The sequence below is a fragment of the Mustela nivalis genome, assembly GCF_964662115.1.
Source record: "Mustela nivalis genome assembly, chromosome: 13".
Taxonomy (NCBI): domain Eukaryota; kingdom Metazoa; phylum Chordata; class Mammalia; order Carnivora; family Mustelidae; genus Mustela; species Mustela nivalis.
The window spans coordinates 7,086,780-7,109,721 of NC_139032.1; the positions used below are offsets into that span (position 1 = coordinate 7,086,780).

Genomic DNA, 22,942 nt, shown 5'->3' on the forward strand with positions numbered 1-22,942 from the left:
GCATGGAAGGGAGGAGAATTAATGTCTTGGTTCTGGATTGGGCAGTAAGCACTGGGTGGTGTCATAAGGAAGGGATCATATTTGATAGTGACATTTGGGAGTGTGTGTTACTAGATTGACTTTGTTCAGGAGCAAATGAGAAGTGTCATGGTTTTACCATTGAATAGGTCTGTAGATACAATCTGTCTATAATATATAAAATCTATATATTTTTTAAATAGGTTGTTCCAGTGGAAACACTGAAGAAGTTGTTTTTTAGACCTGCGTTAAAGAGTTTTGAGCCACTTTAGTAGGAAGGGAGACAGAGCTTTGGTCCTGCTGCTGAACAGATCAAAGTCTACTTTTGCAGCTTTCTTTGAGCTTATAAGGCCTGGTTTAGGTTTCAGAATCTAAGACTGACTTTTTTGGAGTGGCTTTTGGCTAAATCCGTCTCTGGAGCCCATGTTGCTTTTAACCAGCAAGTCCAAGATTACCTTGAGACCACTCAAAGTTTATGGTCATTGGATTAGGAAAGCCCATTTTCAAGAGTTGAAGTTCCATCGATGTTATTCTGTCTCCTGGAGCATTTTTCCAGAGCATATGTTTGTGTCTCTATGAAGAAGAAGATTGAATTGTGGGCTGCATATTATTCAGCAAACCTGCCTTTTCTACTTAAATTATTGTGAGTAACTTTCCATGCTGGCTTTTATAGAGCTGTATGGTATTCCACTATAGGGATACAGGATAAGTTCCCCAATTATGGACACTTGTTGCTTATTATTCATTACCCAATTGTGTACAATACTTGAATCCTTGTATTACATATGATATTATATATACATACACATTCATTTAATGGGGCCTTTGTTTGGCTTCTTTTTAGGACATGTTCTTAAATGCAAATTAGTCTACATTATAACCTCTTTCATCTATAAAATATTTTGTGAATACAGGTTGGTGTAAGTCTCTTTTAATCTGTGCTGTGCTTTTTCATATCATAAAGATTATAGGTTTGATAACTTCACAAAAGCATGTTGACTTCATACTGGGTATAGTACATATTTGCAATTTATGTGATACTTGTGTCTCTTCAGATTTAGAGTTCCTTCTCAGTACTCAGAGTCTTCAGAGACTCCTTTAGCTCTTTCAAAGTTGATCTGGCTAAAATGGCCTTAGTGCTGCTGCTTTCTGTGTGGCCGTCTAGGGTCCAATGACAGCTTGCCATAATTGGAGTATGACAGACCGGGGCTTGAATCCTGACTTCACCCCTTCATCCCGTCATCCCTGTGGCCCTGGGCAAATTGATCTCTAAACGTTACTTTCCTGTCTCTAAAATGGGAATCTCTACTTGATAGGTGAAATGAAGGTTAAGTGTGTGCAGGGCATCTGTCACCTGGTAACCGCTCAGCAAAGGTAGCTATTCTTAAATATATCCCTAATAATGAAGACGACAGACTTAGAATTAAGGGCTTGTTGCTTATCATTTTTCAGTGCTGAGCGTTAATATCATTAAATGCTCCATCCAGTAGGTTCTGGCCACTCTCAGGGTTGGATGGACCAAAAGGGAGAAACATTTAGAGCTCTGTCTGTCTGGTACATTTTGTTAAGAATCTTTCTGCGTGTTACATCATTGTGTTGCCAGACTCTCTTTCCAATAGCAAAGAGTGTAGAATACTTACATGTTTTTGTTTCTTTGGTTTTCTTTTCCTTTTCTTTCAGCTGGTATCTGTGCACCACCATTTTTAGCATATGGCATTCAGGTAAGACCTGATTTGCCTCCTAATGAACGCGAGTCGTAGAAAGTGCTGGGATGACACCAGCAGTAGACCGGACAAACACTTGGTTCTGTTTTCCCCAAAATGACCTCTGGGCCTGAAGACAGTTTCTCTTGATAACAAATAATAAAACAGTTCTTATATTATTTCAGTAGTTTGGCTTTACTCATATGTTATTAGATGGTTTTATTTTTTTAAGTAATTGGTCCTTCAAGATAAAAGCTGTTCAAGTCATGTAATTTGATTTTTTTTTCTCCAGAGAAACAGTTTTTCATACTCTGACTCAAGGGAAGAATTAGTTAAGTGAACACCTTTGTTTGAAAAGTGAAAAAAGTTACCCAGGCAACCTGTATATGTTACCAGTGTGCTGATTAAGCATCACCAGCATTAATCACTGTCATCAGTTATCCCAGGAAGATGACTGCCTAACAGTCTACACTATTATCATTCCGTCATTGTCTGCAGATCAATTTAGTACAAAAGATTAATTGTACATAGACATGAGCATTACAGCATGAAACCTAAATAAACAGGCAAAGCTTTTATAATACAGAAAGTCACGCATTTTCCTTTTGCCTCCTTTCAGTTACTTGATTTATTGATTTGATAAAGCTCTGTGTTGTACACTGAATAAACTTCTACAGAGGTGTATTTTAAATTAAAAAAAGGCTGACTACAGTCTGTAGCTTAACTAGTTTCTTGCATTTGTACTAGGCAAAGTGGGAAAAAAGCCAAGTCATAGTGTTTTATGTTTGTAGTCAAATTAATCAGTCAATATATTTTTGCCAGAATTTCAAAATATTACATTTATCACATGATTATTTACCTATATGTATAAATTTTCTAGTATGGCCCATTGTTTTATGTTATATTGTCTTACTTTGAAAGTTGCTTAATAGCTTTAGGGTTGTTGTTTTTTTAAAAAAACTGAAATCATCTTAGTCTTTTTCATCATATATTCCTGAATAGTCCAGAAATGTGTATTTTTCATACTAAGTTTATGTTCAGGCAAGTAAATAATGGCCTCTCCCCCCTCTCCCCCCCAGCCAGAAAGCACAGATCATTTTAGTTGTCTAATTTTAATAGAGACTTTTATTGCCCTGGGCATTTTGTATACTAATGTTTATTTTCTAAATTTATTCAAGAATGCTGATGCTTAATCAGAACATTAGTAATAAAAATTTTATGTCACAAAACATCAATTATGGTTTGGGATTTTTCTGTGTAAAAGCACACAGATGTGAAACTTCTTGTTCTGTATTTTAAAATCATTAATTCAAATTCTGACAATTTCCCCCCCCTATAAATAGCATTCTTATACTCTTACGTTGAACCAGGTTTCTAAGTAAATAATTTATAGTTGAATGTCACATTTTAGATGTGACTTATCTTTATTATACCCATTCAATGACTATCATAATAACTTCGGTTAATTTGGTTCAAGTAGGATTTGGAAGTAGCATCTTTTGTTTTTCTGTACTAAGGAAGAAGGAAGACAATTCTCCATTGCACTCAAACATTAAATTCCAAGTCTTTATTTTCTGTACTGAATTAGAACCTGTTACATTCCTCAGTGTGAAAAAAGACAGTACAGTCGGTGTGGTGGAGCCAAACTTTGCGGACCTTGCATTTTTAGAGAGCAAATTATTTCAGGCTGAAGAACCTCAATAAAAATTAGATGGATACTACCTATTTTCAAGCTATCCCAGTTATATAGTTGTGTTTGAAAAGTAATTGATTAGGTCAGACTATTAAACCATTTAATTTGGCAGGTCCATTGTGTGTGATAAAGGGAATCCAGCTGTGAATTTGAGTGTATTAAATAATCTTCAGGAAGTTCCGTAAAGAACATCTGAATGCCTTGAAACTTGCAATAACGCGTGTTTGTTCCAAACACATTTGCTTTGCCTAGGTTTTGCCCATCAGGTTGAAGAAATGCTAATCTCGTCGCATTCAGCAGCTGGGTTTTTGCAATATTCTTTTCCTTCTCCTAGGGGTTAATTAGCCTTCTTTCAAAATGTGGCCTATTTAGCTGTAGCTTCGCATGATTCAGCCCGAGTTGGCTGTACAAAGCAGGACCGTTAACAGGCGGGTGTGTCCAACTGCTTAATTAGCCAGAATAAAAAGGTCCTTTGTCAAACAAGCATCTGTTGCTCTCGACACACCTGACAGCCACATTAGGCAAGGATGACTAGACTGAAATTGTGCATGTCTCTCCTGCAAGAATATACAACTCATTTACATATGGGATGCATCGTGGACCCACGGCAGGGGTTTATTTAGCTTATCAAAATGGATTAATGGGACTGCATTTGTGGCCGATAAACAAATATCACTTGAAAGGAGGCCGTGAAGGAACTGAACTAACCAAATTACTCCCAAACATAAACAAAGCCCAGAAACCACTGCTAGATGAATGGGAACACCTCAGATGTACACACAAACCTTATGCTGGTCTCAAGCGAAACCCACAAGTGAAGCCTGCAACGACACTACCCTTGGGGATGACTCTTGCTTTGCTGAAATGTTGGAAGGCTACCAGAACACTCTGAATGCGTCAGTGGGTTTAAATGATCTGTTTAGCAGAATTTGGCAGGAGGGTTCTACCCCTCAAACATGCTTTAACATTCTAATTGATCTGCCGTTAAGTCAGGTCTTCAGAATTAATCAGTTAAAATGCCTCTGGAAAAATACTTAGGAGTTGGGTTCTCTTATGGCCTCAGCAGAAAGAGAGAGAATGCTTTCTGATTTTGGCATCAGAGAGAGAAGGGATTTCTGTCCATTGTTACTGGAAGGTGTAGATCAAATACAATAGATGGAGAATCCCAAAAACTTTGGCATTCAGGTCCACAGTCTGTAGCTTGTCCTGTGGAAGCCCCATTGTCAGGTTATTGCAAGGTAATATACACGAAGTAGTGACATCGTGGGCTTTGGACTCAGATAAACCTGGGTTTGAATTCAGGCTCTTCCTCTTACTGGCTGTGTGGTTTTCAGCAAGTTATATAATCCTTTTGTGTTATGTTGTGTTGTGTTATGTGTTAGGTTGTTACGTTATGTTGTGTTATGCTATGTTATGTTGTTATGTAATCCATTTGTGCCTCAGTTTCCTCCTTTGTTAAGTGGAAATAAGAGTGCTGCCGTTAATGGGAGTCTTCTGAGGATTAAATTGAGGTGTGTTTCAAGAACTTACTGTATTGCATGGCCCTTCTCAGATGAGAGACCAAATTGTGGCCGCGAGTTTTTGACCCAGTCTCTGCCAGGGATGGGACTGAGAGCCTCTTAAGCCATGAGGCCTTGGCAAGGGCAGCCTCCTACTCATAACAGAGGAAGGCAGTGAAATCATAGGAGGATGAAGTTGTGTCTGTCAAGGAGAGATGGAGAGACTGAGTTCTTACCGTTGGCAGGAGCCCGTGAGATGGGGATGAGGGCAGTCACTGCTGAGTAAATAGAAGATGTTCTGGGGGCAGTTACTGGTTGTCCTGGATTGGGCTTTCTGTGCCAGCTTTGAGGTGGCATAGAGCCAAGGCTGGTAGAAAGCTCTCCGTGACTTTCTCACTTGAAGTTGTAAAGCCATCATTTTCCTTCCATCTCATTTTCCCCAGTTTGTCCTGCAAAGGTTGCTCCTCCAAAACAGTGGGGGGCCCTTTCCTTCCTTTTCATTCCAAAAAGGTCTCCAGTGTGCTTTTCTTTACTCTCTTCTCTCCTGTCTGTGCAATGTCTAGTCTGAAATCCAGGGCTCCCCACTTACTGGGTCTAGTTGTTTAGTGCATGAGCTCTGTTGGTATATCCGAACCCTCCTTTCCGACCTCCAGCTGGTTGATCTTGGTTACGTATGACCTGACATCTCTCGGTGTCCGTTGACTCACCCACAAAATGAGGAGAATCATAGTGGTTGCACGTTTCCCTTAGTAAAGTGGTCAAAACTTGGGTATATCTCTTCTGAATAAAAGAAGCGAATGAGTATAAATGTTATCAAGACTGTCTTAAACCCAAAATGTAATTTTTCCATTTTCAATCTGGGTGTATAAGACAAAAATCTCTGGTTATCCCGAAAAATATCATGAACTCACATGCCTTTAGAGGCCAGACAACCGAAGGGGTATTGCCCTTTATTTCTATAAAACACATAATGTAGGCTCAACTTTTCTAAATTTTCATATTTTTTTTCCTAAGAATCTGGAAATTTTGTTTAACATGGAGATTTCCAATTTTTAAATATTGGCAATTAAGAATTTTAATTTGTAGTAACTTTGAGCCAGAACCTGTCTGTGGAGTCTCATATAGTCCATGAGAGACCAGTTTTCAAATCTGTGCCTTTTATCTTCTGATGAGCTCTCTCTGGTAGTTTATTGAGAATTCTTAGGAATTGCTTTAAAAGTATATTTAATATTTTTCTAAATATTTATTTATTTATTTTTTGGGGGGACGGGCGGCGGGGCGGGGGGAGTGTCTTAAGCAGACCCGGCATTGAGCATGGGGCCCGACGTGGGGCTCAGTCTCACGGCTCTGAGATCATGCCCTGAGTTCAAACCAAAGGTCTGGCACTTAACCAGTCCCCTAGGGCCCCCAAGTATATTTACTTTTTAAAGAGATTTTTATATCCTTGCATATATGAGGTCTAAAATAGTACATGTCAAGGTATGGGTCATATACCAAAAAGGGTGTGTATACTTGTCTGCAGAACAAGGTATAGGCACAGGAGAAAGCCTCGATAAGATTCCCAGCGAGCATAGGGAGAAATAGGAGGGAGTTTTAGGGTAGTGACTTCACTCTAAGAGACACCCACCCTCGAATGTGAATGCCTGTAATTGGCAACCTGTCTTTGTTCTTCTACTAAACAGATTTCAGAGCCTCCACCTAGCTTGGAGTTGGGAATAGAGGCTAAGAAAACCTCCGTGAAGATGGCATCCAACATCTGGTTCATGCTTCGTTCTCTAGAAAGAGTGCTTGCTAATCTCCTCACTTTCGCTAACAGCTCCTTTGCCGTAGCACAGAATACATTGATGTCTACAAGCATGTGATGAATCAAAGGGCATTGGCTTTGGCTCTCATTTTTGGGAGGGTATATTTTCCCCTCTGGGATTGAATAAAGGGAGAAGCACAGATAGGGTTCCTAATGTGTTCATCCCTTTCCCAAAGTTTGAGAACCAGGGGTGCTTCAGTTAATCTTAACTAGGTGAGAATTTTATGTAGCAGATCCTGTCATTCTCAAACATTTTCAGGCATGTTCATGGTCTTAATGCTGCGAAAGGGGTGTGTGTGTGTGTGCGTGTGTGTGTGTTGGAGATAAATACTACAGTTTTAAAAAGGAGCCATCGTTTGGGAGATTTCACATAAAAATCTGAACTTTCAGCCTCGTTTGGAAAATTGGGAGACCTGGCACCTACAGCTTAGCCTTCCCACCAGTTCTCAACTTCTTGGAGCTGAACGTTAGTAGCTGACCCAAATGAATGGGGTGGTGGCTACAGTCTCTGTCACTTCCCTCTTTATAAGCTTCCAACCATCTTCAGTCTGTGTGCCCAGGGTCCCTCATCTGTACATGGAGGAAGTCAGCCCTCCCAGTCATACTGGGTCGTTACATGGATTAATTTGCTCGTACGTTAACATGTAGAGCATTTGGGGAATCCTTAGCTCTTGGGACCAGGCCTAGTCCCATGGCTGTTCCTGTCACCTTGAGTGAGTCTCCACCTCTCGTTTATAAAACAAGAAGACTGGATGAGATGTCCTCAGAGGTCCGCTTCTGAAATCAAATGAGATGATAGAAAAGGTTTGAGGGGAAAATTGGAAGAGGGCACGCTGTGACAAAAGATGACGAGGGGCTTAATTTTCTACTTGAAAGAACTGGATACTCCTGCAGAATATTTCTTAGGGAAAATTAATGTTCACCAGACTGTTCACAGATTTAAACCGTAATGCAGTATTTTTATCAAGCTACCAATTAAATATTGTGTCCTCAAACCCCCAGGAAAGAAAATGAGAATTCTGGGCCCTGCTCAGAAGCAAAGAAATTAATATTTATTCCATTGACTATTTAAATAGCAGAAGGGAATGTTGAGACCAGGAGGTCTGAGAAAGCAGACCTGTTAGAGGACATGCTGCAGAATTTACCCTGTGTTCACAGGTCAGGCATACACGAACTAAAAAATGTGCCAGGTTGAACTTTCAAGGGAGAGGGTAAAATTTTGTCTTTGCTTACAAGTCTCATTGCTGTAAGAATAGTCCTCTCCGTCTTCAAAATACTAAACGTTGTTAGTCTTTGGCTACCTTTGTGTAAAATCAAGGTTGATTTTCCTATCAGTCATACCAAAGGCAGAGCAAATTAATGAGCCTGACTGATCCTTTGGTTAAATTTTTGGATAGACATACCTTTTTTTTTTTTTTAGGTAACAGCATAGTAAGTGAGAGTTTGAAAGGATGTTCAAAATAATTTATTCTAAATTTTACAATTTGATAACATCTTAATGGCCAAAAAAGTGTCTAGAAGATGACATTTTATGACATATTTATATCCAGTTAGGGTTTTTGTACTGAAAATTGAGTATCTGGAAATAATTTTGGACTAGAGTTTATGATTCGATCAAACCAATTTATAATGGATGAGAGCGAAGGAAGGTAGATTTCAATGAAGTTCAACTTTTATAGCCCCAGAATGAGAGGTGCTAAATGGTTTTTGTTTTTTTTTTAATGTGATTTGGTCATTTTCTACATTTATTTAAAAAATGGTCAGACTCTAACCACGCACGGAAGATCAGGGTGGTGTGTTGTCGTAAAAGTACACTCGAGAGTTGAAAGTTACTCCTGGTGGTAGAGGACATCAGGAACAACGCGAGGCGCGCGTTGACAACTTTATCTTTGTTTTGCTGCATTTCAGAGACCATCATGCAGACATCAGAGACCGGGTCGGACACAGGTTCGACAGTGACCTTACAGACATCTGTGGCCAGTCAGGCAGCAGTGCCTACCCAGGTGGTGCAGCAGGTGCCCGTGCAACAACAGGTAAGGAGCTGCTGTCGTCAGCGAGAATGCTGAGCCTCTCCCTGGGCTGTCTGTCCCTCAGGTGCGTTCTGGCCCCAGGGGCGCAGATAGACGGAGCTCAGCTCACAGGTTCATTCAGCAAATGTTTCTCGAGCCCTTTTCTGGATGTGGCAGATTCTGCCCATGCTGGGCTATAGGGATGCAAAGAAAAGTGTCCAAACCATGATCCCTATTCTGGAAGCGTCTCTTGACTCCTGAAGAACACCTTTGTTTCTGCCTCGACCGTCCATCCTCCTCCGTAGGTTCTTCTCTTCTCCCCTCTTAACTCTTTACCACAACTCCCTTTTCCTTTCGTACTGAAATATCAGCAATCGTAGTTGCCTATAATTGGCTCATAAGAAGTAGTGCACAAAAATGAGAAGCTCCCTGTACCCTCCAGGCAAGGATTTTGCCTTTGTGATGATTTAGAAAATGCCTGGGTACTTTGGTGACTAGAAAAATACTGTTGAATGAAAATCAAATTATCATAAAGGTCTGGAGATCTGACTCATCCCATTTAAAAATTGAGAATGAATTCATCGTCACATGTTTACTACAGAGCTTATTCATGCTGAGGACACTCGGCTTGTTTTGGAAAGATACTGACGAAATAATGCCAGTTCATGGTTCTAGAGTGTGGATTGGGAACACCTTGGTCTGTCATTTCTTCCAAAGAGCGGTGAGAAAATAAAGGGGAAAGATCATACAGACCATTATCTTGAGACTTGCGATTTGCCTGCAATTTCTTAGTAGCAAGGAGAATCTTTAGCAAACATCGCTCTTAAAATTATAGGAAAGCAGCTAGGGAAAGGGATGGTTTTACCTAAGTGGTAGACCGAGGTATTTAAGTTAAATTCTTTTTAGGAGATAGAAGTGGGGGTGGACAGGAACAGTGCTGGTATCCAGGAGAAGCTTTTATAAAAATTTTCCTTTTCCTTTTCGCAACAATCATGTTGTATTTCCTGATTTTCTTACCTTTTTGTTTCTTTCTGAAGATACTAATATTTTTGAAGCTGTTGAAATTTTTTTTTTTTACTGTATATAGTCTGTTTCCATTCATTCTTGAAGTTTTTTTTTGCTGTCTGATACTCTTTGGCTGTTTATCCATATTTAAAGCATGAGGATAAACAGCTGATGTGAATGCCTGGGTGGGTCTTGTTGACTTCAACGTAGGGTCATCTGGCTGGGCTTTTTAACTGGGTTCCCTCTGGTGTTCAGTATCTGAGTTTTCTCTCTTGGGCTGTGATAATTTTAAAGACGACTCCTGCAGCTTCCTGTTCAGAGGGGGTATACTTGTCTGCCTGAGAGCTGAGTAGGGGAAGAAGATTGGGTATTTCTTGTCTTAATTCACTCAATCCTTTTTTCCCTATGGTATCAGCTGTGGTTGGTCGTCTTCTGTGCAGAGATTAAACTGAAAAATAAATCCCCAAACTGTCATCGAAGTTCCGGAAGGCACCCATCTCACTGTGTGCAGTGAGTGGAGAGACTCTGATTCCTGATTAAATAACGTCACTTTTTGTATCAAATACATAACCTTTTATAAAAAACAAAAATTGCTACCAGAAGCAGAAAAGCAGTATCACCAGCATAAATAGAAAAATCATACATACGCACACTCACCTTGTTCCTTGTCCTCATAAAAAGTAATCTCATATGCACGTGAACCCCACTTTGGGAAGCCCTGCATTCTGCCCCATGGCTCGTTCCCAGCGGACATATTTTTCAGCTCCTCAAGTTCACTCTTTTCTCTAGGACATTGAAGGCAAGTGATGCTTTACATCCCCTCACACCAAGCAAAGAAGGTGAGAACTCTCGTTTTCCTTTCTTCCCTTTTTTAAACTAGAAAAGTGTCACATTTGATGCTTTCTAGTGCTTTTTTTTTTTTTTTTTTTTTTGAGAGAGAGAGAGAGCGCGCACACACCTGAGAGTGCAGGGGAGGGAAGGGGCAGGGGCAAGAGAGAAAGAGACAGAATCTTAACCAGGCTCCATGCCCGCGTCCTGGAGCCCATCAGGGTGGGGCTCCATCTTAGGACCCTGAGATCATGACCTGAGCTTAGACCAAGGGTGAGACACTTCACTGAGCCCCCTAGGTGCCTCTCCCTAGTGCATTTTCACAGGGTCTCTGTAGATATATTTTCTACAACTGATAAGATTATTGCGGAAGTAATTTCTTAATGCTCTTCAATTCCCTATAATCTCTGTATTGTTGATGTGCTGGTGTCATCTTGAGTTTCCAAACCGTAGTGGGATCTTCTAGCCTTTATCACTGACCCAGGATGAATATCGAAATCATGGCATTGATGTCAAAGGTATTTCCTTCTCTTGGTTCAACTTTTATTGTGTCCTTGCTTTGGCCACTCTGATGTGAAGAGATCTAGAGCTAAAATTTTTTAAGTTGAGGCATGTGATATTATGTTGATTAGAAACTTGAAATACCAGAAAATTTTAAGATCTAATATGTAGTTTTGTTTTCCACAAAGCACGAGGGTTCTAATCTCGCTGAGTAATCCGTACCAAGTAAAATGTCGATTCTAAAATGATTTCTCTGTTTTTTCATTTATTCCGTGTGAGCTCAAGAATCAACCTTCCACCTTTCCTTAGACAGTTTGGTTCAGGATTAGAGAATTCTGAGCAGTGTTTACAGGGTCTTGTTGTATCAGATTTCATACATTCTCTAATTTTTCATCATTTCCCTGAACATAGAGTCTCAGCTTCAAATATAGACATGGTTGCTCAATTCAATAAAATCTATAAAAATATTCAAATTCCGTGTTGATTAGATATTAGAATTGTGATATTACTCATCATCATCTTTAGAAGAGACTTTTTAGACGGATGGTCTCTGTAGACTCTGGCTGGAAACCAGCTCTTCCCCCTTGCCTTCCCTCTGCCTTGAGTCATTTGTTAGAGTTTCTTGTAGATGATACTTCAAGTTGGTCATTTGATGCCTAAATCCGAGAGGTCTTTGACCCCACTTGCCCTAAAACTGAGTCAAAAATCCAGGAGGGGGAAGGAGGAGAATGCCTTGCACTATTCCCTTCTCCTCCACAGCTGTCCAGTCTAGATTGTTTGCAAAGCAGAACCACACTAATGTCAGAACTTTTACTCCTCGTTGTAATCTTGGGCTTCGGGTAGTCCGTGATTCCTAAACCACTTTGAACCAGGGCTCTAAGACTTTCTTCTCCCTTTCATGTTCCCCAGTTTTAACTGCCCCTCCGAGTACAGTTCGTACTTTACAGTCCCTGCTTGTCTTCCCCCTTCCTTAGCAAAAGGCACACATCTTTTCTGTCAACGTTGGCACCTGTGTTATCCCTATACGACTTCTTGTAAACATGACATCCCAGATACAGCGGAGCCCTGGGGTTGAGGGGCTTCTGTTTGAATTCAAAGAAAAAGATCTTTTGTCAAGTTACTCTCAACTTTGAGTTCTTTTATTACCAGAGACTGTGGTCTTTACCTTTTCCTGCGCAGGGACTTTCTTTCTAGCAGGTCTTTAGTATATAAGTGGGACGTTGAAACCTCTTTTTTTTTTTTTTTTTTTTTTTACGTGATTAAAAATTCATTTCAAAATTATAGGCAGGTAAGAATCTTAGTTTTTCTATAAGTCATCTATCTGGGCAGTGATTGTTATATATAGTATGAGATACAGAAATGAATAGAATAGCTATATTCTAGCTATATTGTTTCTTTTTCGTTAGTATCAATCTGTCACATATTCAACATTTTCATATAAGTTATGGTACATCCTGGCATGTGAGCAGATTATCCCTGTGGTCCAAGGGACAAACGACATTTTGTTTGGGAAACAGAGTCAATCGAAGTTGCCAGTTAGGTTCTAGGCAAAGGGCAGTCTTCAAGAAGATTACCCTTCAAGAAGGATAAATATTAAATGAATCCCAGTGGTTCTGTTTTTTATGGGTATCTTTCAGAAACAGATTTTAGGAAAGGAACTTAAACATGGGTACTCCTGAGATGCTCATGTGAGACCACAGTTGTGATGAGGGGTTATTTTTATGGTTACTTCTGTTTGCCATATTCCCATGATACCTGTCATATATTGCCACAACCAGAAAGAAACTGTGATGATTAGCAGTACACCCATGAGAAAGTTCTCGTGGTAGAAGCAGTGAATAGTGATTAACGGGGAAGAAGATTGCCTATAGTATATTAAATCCGTAAGAGAATGTAATGTTAGTTTGAAATTTGATCTATAATATTTTAAATGGGTCCCTTTGCTAGTTTGGAGAGCTAAGCCTGAAGTAGTCTACGCCATTGGTTCTGTCTTTATCTGTCTTTTCTATTCAGGGTCAAAAGATTTGCTTTCTGTGCACCCTAGCTTTGATGGACATGAATAGAATTCTTTTCATTTGAGACCATTATCTTATATAATCAACAGAAACAAAGACATTTTTCTGTGGTTCACTCTTATTTGGGACTTGATTCCCATTGGCTTGCTTCCCGAAAGGGACACTATTCTCCTAATTAAGATTGTGGCAGACATCCTAAAAGATGGGGTTACCCTTTAAAATGAATTCCCATTGAATGTCTTTTTTGTAGAAAAACAAAAGATAATGATTTTAGCTCTTGAAGAGCATATTTATTTTATTTTTTTAGAGCCAGAATTGCCAATTTTTTAGTATCTGATATGAAAAGGTGTTTCGAAGGAACATGCTGATTTACAATTGAAATAAATTTTGCTGTGCCAATCCAAAAATGTAGGCCTTTTAGTCGAACATCTCTACTGAATATTTGTAAAAAAAAAAAAATAAGAGCTCTACTATTTAAATGGTTGAGTAATCATACGCAGTGATTCTCTGTTAAGTGATTTGAAAAATACTTTTTTTGTCTGGAGTTAGATCGTTGTGATCAGTTGAGGATAAGGTAGCTGCTGAGGGATATGGCCGGCACTGTGTTAAATGTCAGGATCTCAGAGGTGGTTTTACATGGTGCCTGACTGTGGAAAGTCAACTTTTGAGGGAGATAGATGTTATTATAGGATTGGGTACAAAGTACCCCAAGAATAACAGTGGAGATTGTTCTTGGGAGGGAAGGTCTGTAATGTCTTCACGGTAGATATGACCTTTGAGCCACGTGCTCAAGGAAAAGTTGGAGGTCTGAAGAAAAACAAACTGCAAGAGGGTGTATTTCCGAGAGGGAAAAGCATGGAAAGAGCTCAAGGGAAACCAGGGAGTCTGTTCTGGGTGGTGGAGGATGAGAAGGGAGGGATGTAGAAGAACCTCTTAGAGGAAGTTGAGTCAGAAGAGCCACTTATGGTGTCTTTGGGCTCTGTTCCCCCCTTGTATTTTCATTCTTTACCTTCTTCAGTTGATATCTCTCATGGTCTGGTCCCCCACGGCCAGTTTTCTTGAGAGACACATCTGTCCTTGTCTGCTGTTTCCCTTTTATCCAGCTACTTCTTCACTCTGCGAAATTTGGGTGCTATCCATACAGCTGTGGAGACTGTGCCCTTTGGGCAGAACTAAATCCAACAGTATTCTCTAGGAACTTTCTGGATTTTTCTTTGACACTTGATACTGTTGACTATCCTATATCTCTCTTGTTCTGTGACTTTTGGGCCGGTTTCCCTTTTCATTCTTGGAGGGCTACCTCATCAAGGAAATCAGGTTTCATAGAGGTGGAGAGACTGATATTCATAGTCAGAAAATACGGGTTCAAATCCTGGCCCTAGCTCTTTTCTGGCTATATGCTCTTGGGCAAATTACCAAGCTTTCCTGAGACTAAATTTCCTCATGTATAAAATGGGGATAATAATATCTAGCTTATGCTTGGCTACACATATTAAATAATGTGTTCATTAAATAAGATAGTACATGGTATTATATAATAAACCATCAATAAATTTGTTATTATTATTATTATTATTTTACTATTTTTGTTTTCCTTGTTCTTAGTAGTATTATTGGACTCTTCTAATTTGGGGATTTTTTTACACCCTTTCCTGTAAGGTTTGGCCTTTGGCCTTCTTTTGTTGCCCTCATTCTCAGGTGATCCTTTCTCCACAGTTACTTTGGTTTTAAAAACCTGTTGCTTTCATTTTCTTCAGTAAGCATGGACCTCTGATCCTTCGTGTCATTCTGGCTTATGAGTTAGGGAGGCTCAGGCTCTAGATCAGAGCGGAGACCATGTGGTCTGATCTATGGGGCAGTACTGGCATTCTCTACCCATGTCAACGGGTACCCATTGCAGTTGCCATAGCGATTAGAGAAAATGCCAGAGGATTTCTCAGTAAACATCAGGAGTACCTCCAGTATTTTACTCAGTTGATGAAATATGATAATTTTAGATCCCGGGGCACCTGGGTGACTCAATGGGTTAAGCCTCTGCCTTCAGCTCAGGTCATGATCCCAGGGTCCTGGGATTGAGCCCTGCTTGGGGGTCTCTGCTCAGGGGGGAGCCTGCTTCCTCCTCTTTCTCTCTGCCTCTCTGCCTACTTGTGATCTCTGTCCATCAAATAAATAAATAAAATCTTTAAAATAATAATAGTTTTAGATCAAGTGTGATATCGTGGTAGGATATAAGAGTTTAGGAAATTAAGGTAAGAATATTATATTAATATTTTAGCTACCCTGATTTGAATTTGGGTTTCTAGTTGGAAGAGACTTAAATTATTCATTTATTACAACTATCCCAAAAAGACCTTCCAGAGTTGAATTGCAGAACATTTTCTTCTTCAATAAATCACTTAGTTGTATAGACTAATTTTAGTTGATTCCATAATTTTATTTCTAGGGATATATGATGTTTCCTGTGAATATCTAATTTGCTTATCAAACCCATCAATTCCAATATCAGGATCTATTTTTTTTTTTAACTTGAAGATAATAAAATTTTCCCCATGAGTAGAAAGTTGAAAACTTTGACATAGTTGGCACTTACGTTTCCATATAATTTGAACAAGGCGGAACATAATTTAAACAGAGCACTGGCCCTCCTTGCCAAAGCAAATCAGAGAATTCTTTATCTGTGCTAAAAATGCACTTTCAGTGTAATAGATCTCAACATAGCTGAGCCTCCTTGCCATCAGTATCAGAAAGAAAGAGAAACTTCAAGGTCCAAATAAAAATTATTTATAGCCTGAGCTGGTCAAGGAAGTCTTTCCAGAGGAAGTGATTTTTAATCTAAGAACGAAGAATAGAGGTAACCAGTGAGGGACTAAAGGGGAGTGTTTTGAGGTTGGAGGAAAGAGGGGGGACAGACAAGTGGTGAGACCCGAGCTGGGGTCCTCGGTGGCTCCTGGTCTGGCAGTGGAAGCTATTTAAGTTATAAGTAATAACTCCTTTTGATTCTTTAAAAAAGATATATCTATTTATTTGAGAGAGAGAGTGCATGCACATGCATGTGAGAGCACGGAGAGGGAGAGAGAAACTCTAAGCAGACTCCACACTGAGCGTGGAGCCCAACACGGGTTTCAGTACCATGGCCCTGGGAACACGACCTGAGCTGAAATCAAGAGTCAGACACTTAACTGACTGTGCCACCCAGGCACCCGGGAATCGCTCGTTTTGAAATTGACCACCATTCAGTTTTGTCAGATATCCAGTGACAATAACAGATCCAATAAGGTAATTGCCATTTACTGAGCACCTGTGTGGGCCCTTCCGTGTGCTTGGTGCTCAGCCTGTCATTTCTAAAGCTTGTAACGAACCTGTCCACTTAGGTTCTCCTTGCCCTCGAAAGCATTTCCTGAGATGCCTTTGTGGGAGCTGTAAGGACATACACGACGCAGTTTGTGAGTCATCTCTTCTCTTGGACTCTTTCAGAGCAAGATGGATTGTACATCAGAGTTCTTCAAGCTCACTACCTATACCAAACCAGCATGTCAGAAGGTTAATTTCATGGAACACTTAACACCGATTTTCTATCCATGAAAAATGATCATTTTGCTCTTCCTTTGGTCCAGAGCTGATTTTAGAAATAGAAACACACGGAATGCCTCTTTATTTTCTTTAAAAATTTGGGTTGACATCCGTCAAAGCCATTTCTTTCTTTCTATCTTTTTTTTTTTTAAGAGCTTATTTATTTGACAGAGAGCACAAGCAGGCAGAGAGGCAGGCAGAGAGAGAGGGGGAAGCAGGCTCCCTGCTGAGCAGAGAGCCCGATGCAGGGCTTGATCCCAGGACCCTGAGATCATGACCTGATCCGAAGGCAGAGGCTTTAACCCACTGAGCCACCTAGGCGCCCTGTCAAAGCCGTTTCTTCAGAGCGACTCCAATGCTTCGTTTTCCTTACACACAGTCCTGACTGATGGATTTCCCATTTAGAGTAAATCAGAGCCACCCTTTTGGTTCTGGCTGCCCTGTTGCTCAGAGCTAGGTTGTAAACCCGATGTTTAAAACGAATACACCTTCCTTTAGTCATGAATTTTTTTAGCCAGGAGTCACATCAAAGTCATCTGACTTTAGAGCCTGAGCTCCTAAGCTCTACCCTACAGAGATAAAGCAGTCAGGTGAGTTATATCAAGATCAGCTGTTAAGTGGCATAATAACGGTACTGAACGTGGCAGTCCCACGGCAAAGGACATAATATACTTTATGTCAGGAAGGATCGGTTTTAGCTTTATGAATCGCCGCGCATTTTTGAGAAATCCCACAAAGCAAAACTCGCGAAGGAAACAGGTGCATCTGGACTCTTTGAGCAACATAGGCTATTTGAGCAAAATAACTAGCAAAAAATTTACAAACCTTGAACTTCTGAAGCCCTTTCTAAACACAGATCATAAATATAAGCAATCAGTAACTATAGAACCTTGCAAATAAAAGAGGGAAAGTGATACAGTCCATGTAGATATTTGGGGATATTGTGTATAATTCTTGCAACTTTTCCAGAAGTCTGAAATCATATCAAAAGAAAAAGTGCTTGAAAATTGATACCAGCCTAAGTTTCCCAGTCTGTTAAGTGATAATTGAATTACTAGTCCTAATACTGTTTTCAGGAGACATGGGTACTTATTTAGTATTTTGCCTTTTTTTTAAAGATTTTATTAATTTATTTGACAAACAGGAATCACAAGTAGGCAGAGAGGCAGGCAGAGAGAGGAGGAAGAAGGCTCCCTGCTGAGCAGTGAGCCCGATGTGGGGCTTGATCCCAGGACCCTGGGACCATGACCTGAGCCGAAGGCAGAGGCTTTAACCCCCTGAGCCACCCAGGCGCCCCAGTATTTTGCCTTTAAATAAATAAAACCTGAAATTCTGCCCAATAGTTACACATATGTTAAGGTGTAAGAGTTCTTCAGAAAAGTATCCCAAATTTAAAATATTTTGCCTCACCTCACTGAGTTGAAGTTTTATTTTTTTAAAAGATTTTATTTATTCATTTATTTATTTGACAGAGAGAGAGAGATCGCAAGTAGACAGAGAGCTGGGAAGCAGGCTCCCCACTGAGCAGAGAGCCCTATGCCAGACTTCATCCCAGGACCCTCAGATCATGACCTGAGCCAAACGCTGTGGCTTAACCCACTGAGCCACCTTTGCACGCCCCGCCCCCGAGTTGAAGTTTTAAATAAAAGGAAAGAAAGAAAATGTAGAGGAAAATCAGTTTTGAGGTTTTGGTCACACTCCCTTCACATTCCCCGTCAACTCTCCAGTTTTGATAATGACTATCAAGAAGGTACATACATACATACATACATATATCCATCTATAAACAAGCAAGGCTGATCAATACATAAAATAAAAGATCAGTAAAAATTGGTGATATTTTCAAGACTCTTAAAAATACAAATATGTATAATGAATTGATGATACAATGGAGGATAGCTTAAATACCTGGCTGCTAGAAAATGCAAACTCTGTTATTCTCAAGAAAATAAACAAAAGCATTAGAAATTTGAAATTAGGTCATAAACTCAACAAAGATAAGTAGCTCATTTGTGGCTTTGATTTTTGTCTTAATGAGTACCGGTATATATCCAGTTCTATGAAGGCCCAGACAACCATTCCCATCTTAACTGGGAGGAAACCTAAGTTCATCAAATCAGTTTGATTAGCAGGCTTTAAAAAGTCAAAGCCATCCAACTTCCTATTATGGTTGACATGTTAATTATTGGTTGGGGAAGCAGGTAGAACACTGTTTTTTTTTTTTTTTTTAAATATTTTATTTATTTATTTGACAAGTAGGCAGAGAGGCAGGTAGAGAGAGGGGGAGGAAGCAGGCTCCCCGCTGAGCAGAGAGCCCGATGTGGGGCTCGATCCCAGGACCCTGAGATCATGACCTGAGCTGAAGGCAGAGGCTTAACCCGCTGAGCCACCCAGGTGCCCCAGAACACTGGTTTTTTATCAAATAAAAAGGTATAGTTTTTCATCCTTTAATGATGCTAATTTTTAAAGATTGCTTTAAAAGATTATATAATTTATATAATTTTAATGAGCATCAAAAAAGCAGACCTCAAAACTGAAAACAGTAAGACATGCGGTTTCTATTTCTGGTTTGCAAGTTGATCAGGCTGTTTCTCATAAATCTAGGCAGCTATCCAAAGCCATATTTTTTTTTTCTTTTTTCCTTTACTACTTGGGGTTTTGGGTTTATTAAGTCGTAATAGCTTGGGATCCTATTCAATCTGTGCCTTCTTATTATTAGCAATTTTAGCTTTTTAAAAGTAGTAGGATTAAGGAGGAGAAATTGAATAAGAAAAAAATACATTGGAAAAAATAGCACTTGAAATATAAGAAGAAAGGTGATTCTTAAATAAAAGTGTTTTTCAACATAATTAGGTTTAAAAAGGCTGTCCCATTTGTGAATCTTAGTGTAACTTTGTATCTCATCACTAGCAGTTAAAACTATATAGACAAGCAAACAAGAGTTGTTTTTGTGAATAAAACTATATGTATAGGTTGAAATAAAAGAACAAAATTATTCCTGAAGTTTTTGGAAAATGATACTTTCCAATGAATGAACCTAAGCTTTAGTTCTCAGTGATGGTAATTTTTCTGAATTTCTTCTGAAACTGACCAAACCATTGATTACCGTCCCATTTATGACCCTTGATAACATAATTATTCTGTGAAAAACCATTTTACCAATGATTTTTTATTGTTGTTATTATACTTAAGTTGAAGGCTTTTGCCTTGACATTGAGGCTCACTAAGGTGTTTGTTCCCTGTGGTTCATCGATCTGGTAGATGGTTATGCATTTAAAAACTCATGATTACTCTTAATTTTCCCCAGCAATTTCATAAATAACATTTCACAGAAATTGAGTGTTTCTATAGCTACTTATTTTAAGTAGATATTTTAAAATAAGAAAGCAAAAAAGCATCAGAGATGTTGAGGAACTCCACTGGGCTGGCAGGGCGGGGTGGGGGGGTTATGGCTCAGAGAAGCTAGTGTAAAAAACAAACCCATCATTTTTTAAATAGATAAAGATAGAAAGGGCTGATGGTGCTAATAGATCTCAGTAGACAGTTTACTTCACATACGGAAACTGTTTTTGGTGTTTGAGCTTAAATCATTCATAACTTCCTTTTGGTTGGTGCTTCTCATGAAGCAGTAATAAGGTCATCCTGAAGTTTTAGCGATGGGGCGAAAGGAGGAGGGCTTGAATTTGATCTCAGGAGGCGTGTGTGAGTTGGAAGGCGGGTCTGCCGCTGGTCTGCCGCTGGTCTGCTGGGTGGTTCCGAGCGAGCTGCTTCAGCCTGCCTGCCCTCCACTTGCCATCGCCGTATCCCGGAGCTCATTCGGCAAACAGTGATCGGGCGTCTGTTCTGTGGCAGGAACTGTACTTGCTCCTGGGACAGGAAGAACTTTAAGGTTAGGCCAGAGAAGACTGACAGGTAAACAGAAATGACCCCGAGAAGGCCAGTGCCTGCAGCCTATGGTGCTGTGGGAGCAGAGAAGAACAAGGTGTCATTTGCAGGTGAGTCAGTTGGTGGGAGGGGCCAGTGCCTGAGACTTCCTGGATGAATCCCTCCCCGCCTGAGTTTCCTAGTCTCTGAAACAGGTAATAGACCCAAATTGTCTGTAGAATCAAAGGAGAAATATCTTTGTAATGGTGCTTTGTAACAAGCGAAGCATTTTGTAAATATGAAGGCAAAATTACTGATTCATTGTATCAGACACTTTGCTAGAAACTGTAGGTGGGAAAATGATTGCAAAGAGCAGGGTTTCTTAGGACGTGACTCATGGATATTTCCTCAGGAGCCTACTGTGTGTGTGTGCGTGTGTGCATGTGTGTGTGTGCATGTGTGTGTATTTAGGTAATCCTTATAATGAAACGGAATTTATTGCAGATTGTCTGAATTACTGCGTTATAACAGATTGATGTTCAGTTGCCAGTGTGTTCTTTTTAAAAAGTTTTTTAAATAGATTTTATTTTTTAGGAAATATAGAGAAAGACACAAAGAGAGCACAAGTAGGGGGAGAGGGAGAAGCATGCTCCCCAATGAGCAGAGAGCCCCACGTGAGACTCGATCCAAGGACCCTGAGATCATGACCTGAGCTGAAGGCAGAGGCTCAACGCACTGAGCCACCCAGGTGCCCCAGTTTCAGGGTGTTCTTATAGATGTTTATGATCTTCTTGGTGTTAGGTTGAGCTACTACTGTAATTGTCTTGGGCTAATGAGTGGAATAGAGCCAGCCCTAATATGAAAGTGATCAAGGCTAAATGATAACCACAGACAGAGTGAGTACAAAAGAAGCTTCATCATACCACTTGGCCCCATAAGTATCATTATTTACACCTTGGCTTCTGTTTGTACAGGTTTAATAGTATTTTATTGAACACTAGAGGTCAGTAGTCATGGTCTCAGGGAAGCATGGCTGATCCCCAAACTAGAGCAAGTCTTCCTGTTACACATTCCTAGAACCACATGTACCTTTCCCTCACAGTCTGTTCCATCCTTTTGATTTTTAAAGAAGATTTTATTTTATTTTAGAGAGAGAGAGCGCGCACATAAGCAGGGGGTGAGGGGGAGAGAGGGAGAGAGGCAGACTCCCCGCTGAGTGCAGACCCTCAATGAGGGGCTCGATCTCAAGATCTCAGGACCCTGAGGTCATGACCTGAGCCAAAACCAAGAGTTGACACTTCCGTGCCTGAGCCAACTGGCCAGCTGTGGTGCAGGAACCATGTCTTCCCTTTGCTCCCACCATAGTACAAGCTAATACACATGGTCTGTCTGGCACGTAATAGGTGCTCAGTAAGTGTTTATTGAGTTAACAAATGAAGTAGGTAATGCTACAGTGTCTCAATTAATAGCGATTGAAAATATTTACATATTTAGTTTGAAATATGGACATGTACACATGCCACTTTTAAAACTGCAATTTCCGAATAGTGTAAGTGATCACCATCAGATGTTTACAAAGTAGAACAGTTGCATCCTAGGGTTGTTCAAGAAGATTGGAAGAGGAGGAAGAAATGTTGGAATTTTCATTAATTTTTTTTTTTTGCCTAAAATAAGAAATGTAGCTAAAATGTAGCAAACTGCATATATCACGTGTATGACTGAGGCATCCTGAGGGAAGAGGGGTTGATAACAACACCCCCTCACTTGTTTGTTGCATTTTGTGTGTGTGTGTGTGTGTGTGTTTCCATGAAGGTGGATTGGTAGGTCATGTGGACTAGTTTTAATTTTTTTTTTAAGATCTTATTTATTTAATTGACAGAGATCACAAGTAGGCAGAGAGGCAGGCAGAGAGAGAGGAGGAAGCAGGCTCCCTGTTGAGCAGAGAGCCCAACGTGGGGCTCGATCCCAAGACCCTGGGATCATGACCTGAGCCAAAGGCAGAGGCTTAACCCACTGAGCCACCCAGGCGCCCCGTGGACCAGTTTTGATTAAACTAACTTCATGACGTGGGTAAACAGCTTGAAATCCCCCCATACTGAAGATAGCACACATATTGCAGAAACAAAGAAGTTAGCAGGATGAATTCTTCCCTAACTCTCTGACAGTCACATATTAAATATCTGTTGGTGTCTCCCTGCCTGAATGATAACAAGTTGGTCCCACGTGTTCTGAGAACCGAGATTTTCGACACGCAGATTTATCTCCACTATCTTCCGTCACGAACCTCTCACCTAAGTATGTATTATGCCATTAGATTAGCTACTGAAGTTGTCTCAAATAAGGACACTTAAATATTTGATCTTTAACATTTAATTTTATAATTCCTATTTTCTTGTATGTTTTGTAAAATGTATCCTATTAATACAATAGATC

At 40.0% G+C, this 22,942-nt stretch overlaps 1 protein-coding gene across 20 annotated transcripts in view; it reads left to right on the top strand.

Moving 5' to 3' along the window:
* The window catches only part of RFX3 (regulatory factor X3), a 440,711-nt gene that overhangs the window by 269,409 nt on the left and 148,360 nt on the right, over window positions 1–22,942 (top strand). For 19 of the 20 annotated variants that reach the window (XM_082694397.1, XM_082694413.1, XM_082694414.1 and 16 more), the window contains one exon: window positions 8,626–8,750. In XM_082694397.1, the coding sequence (XP_082550523.1) occupies window positions 8,634–8,750 (117 nt within the window). In that variant the 5' untranslated portion in view covers window positions 8,626–8,633. Of the gene's footprint in view, window positions 1–8,623; window positions 8,751–22,942 lie in introns of all 20 variants that reach the window. The other variant, XM_082694401.1, reaches the window with a different exon arrangement.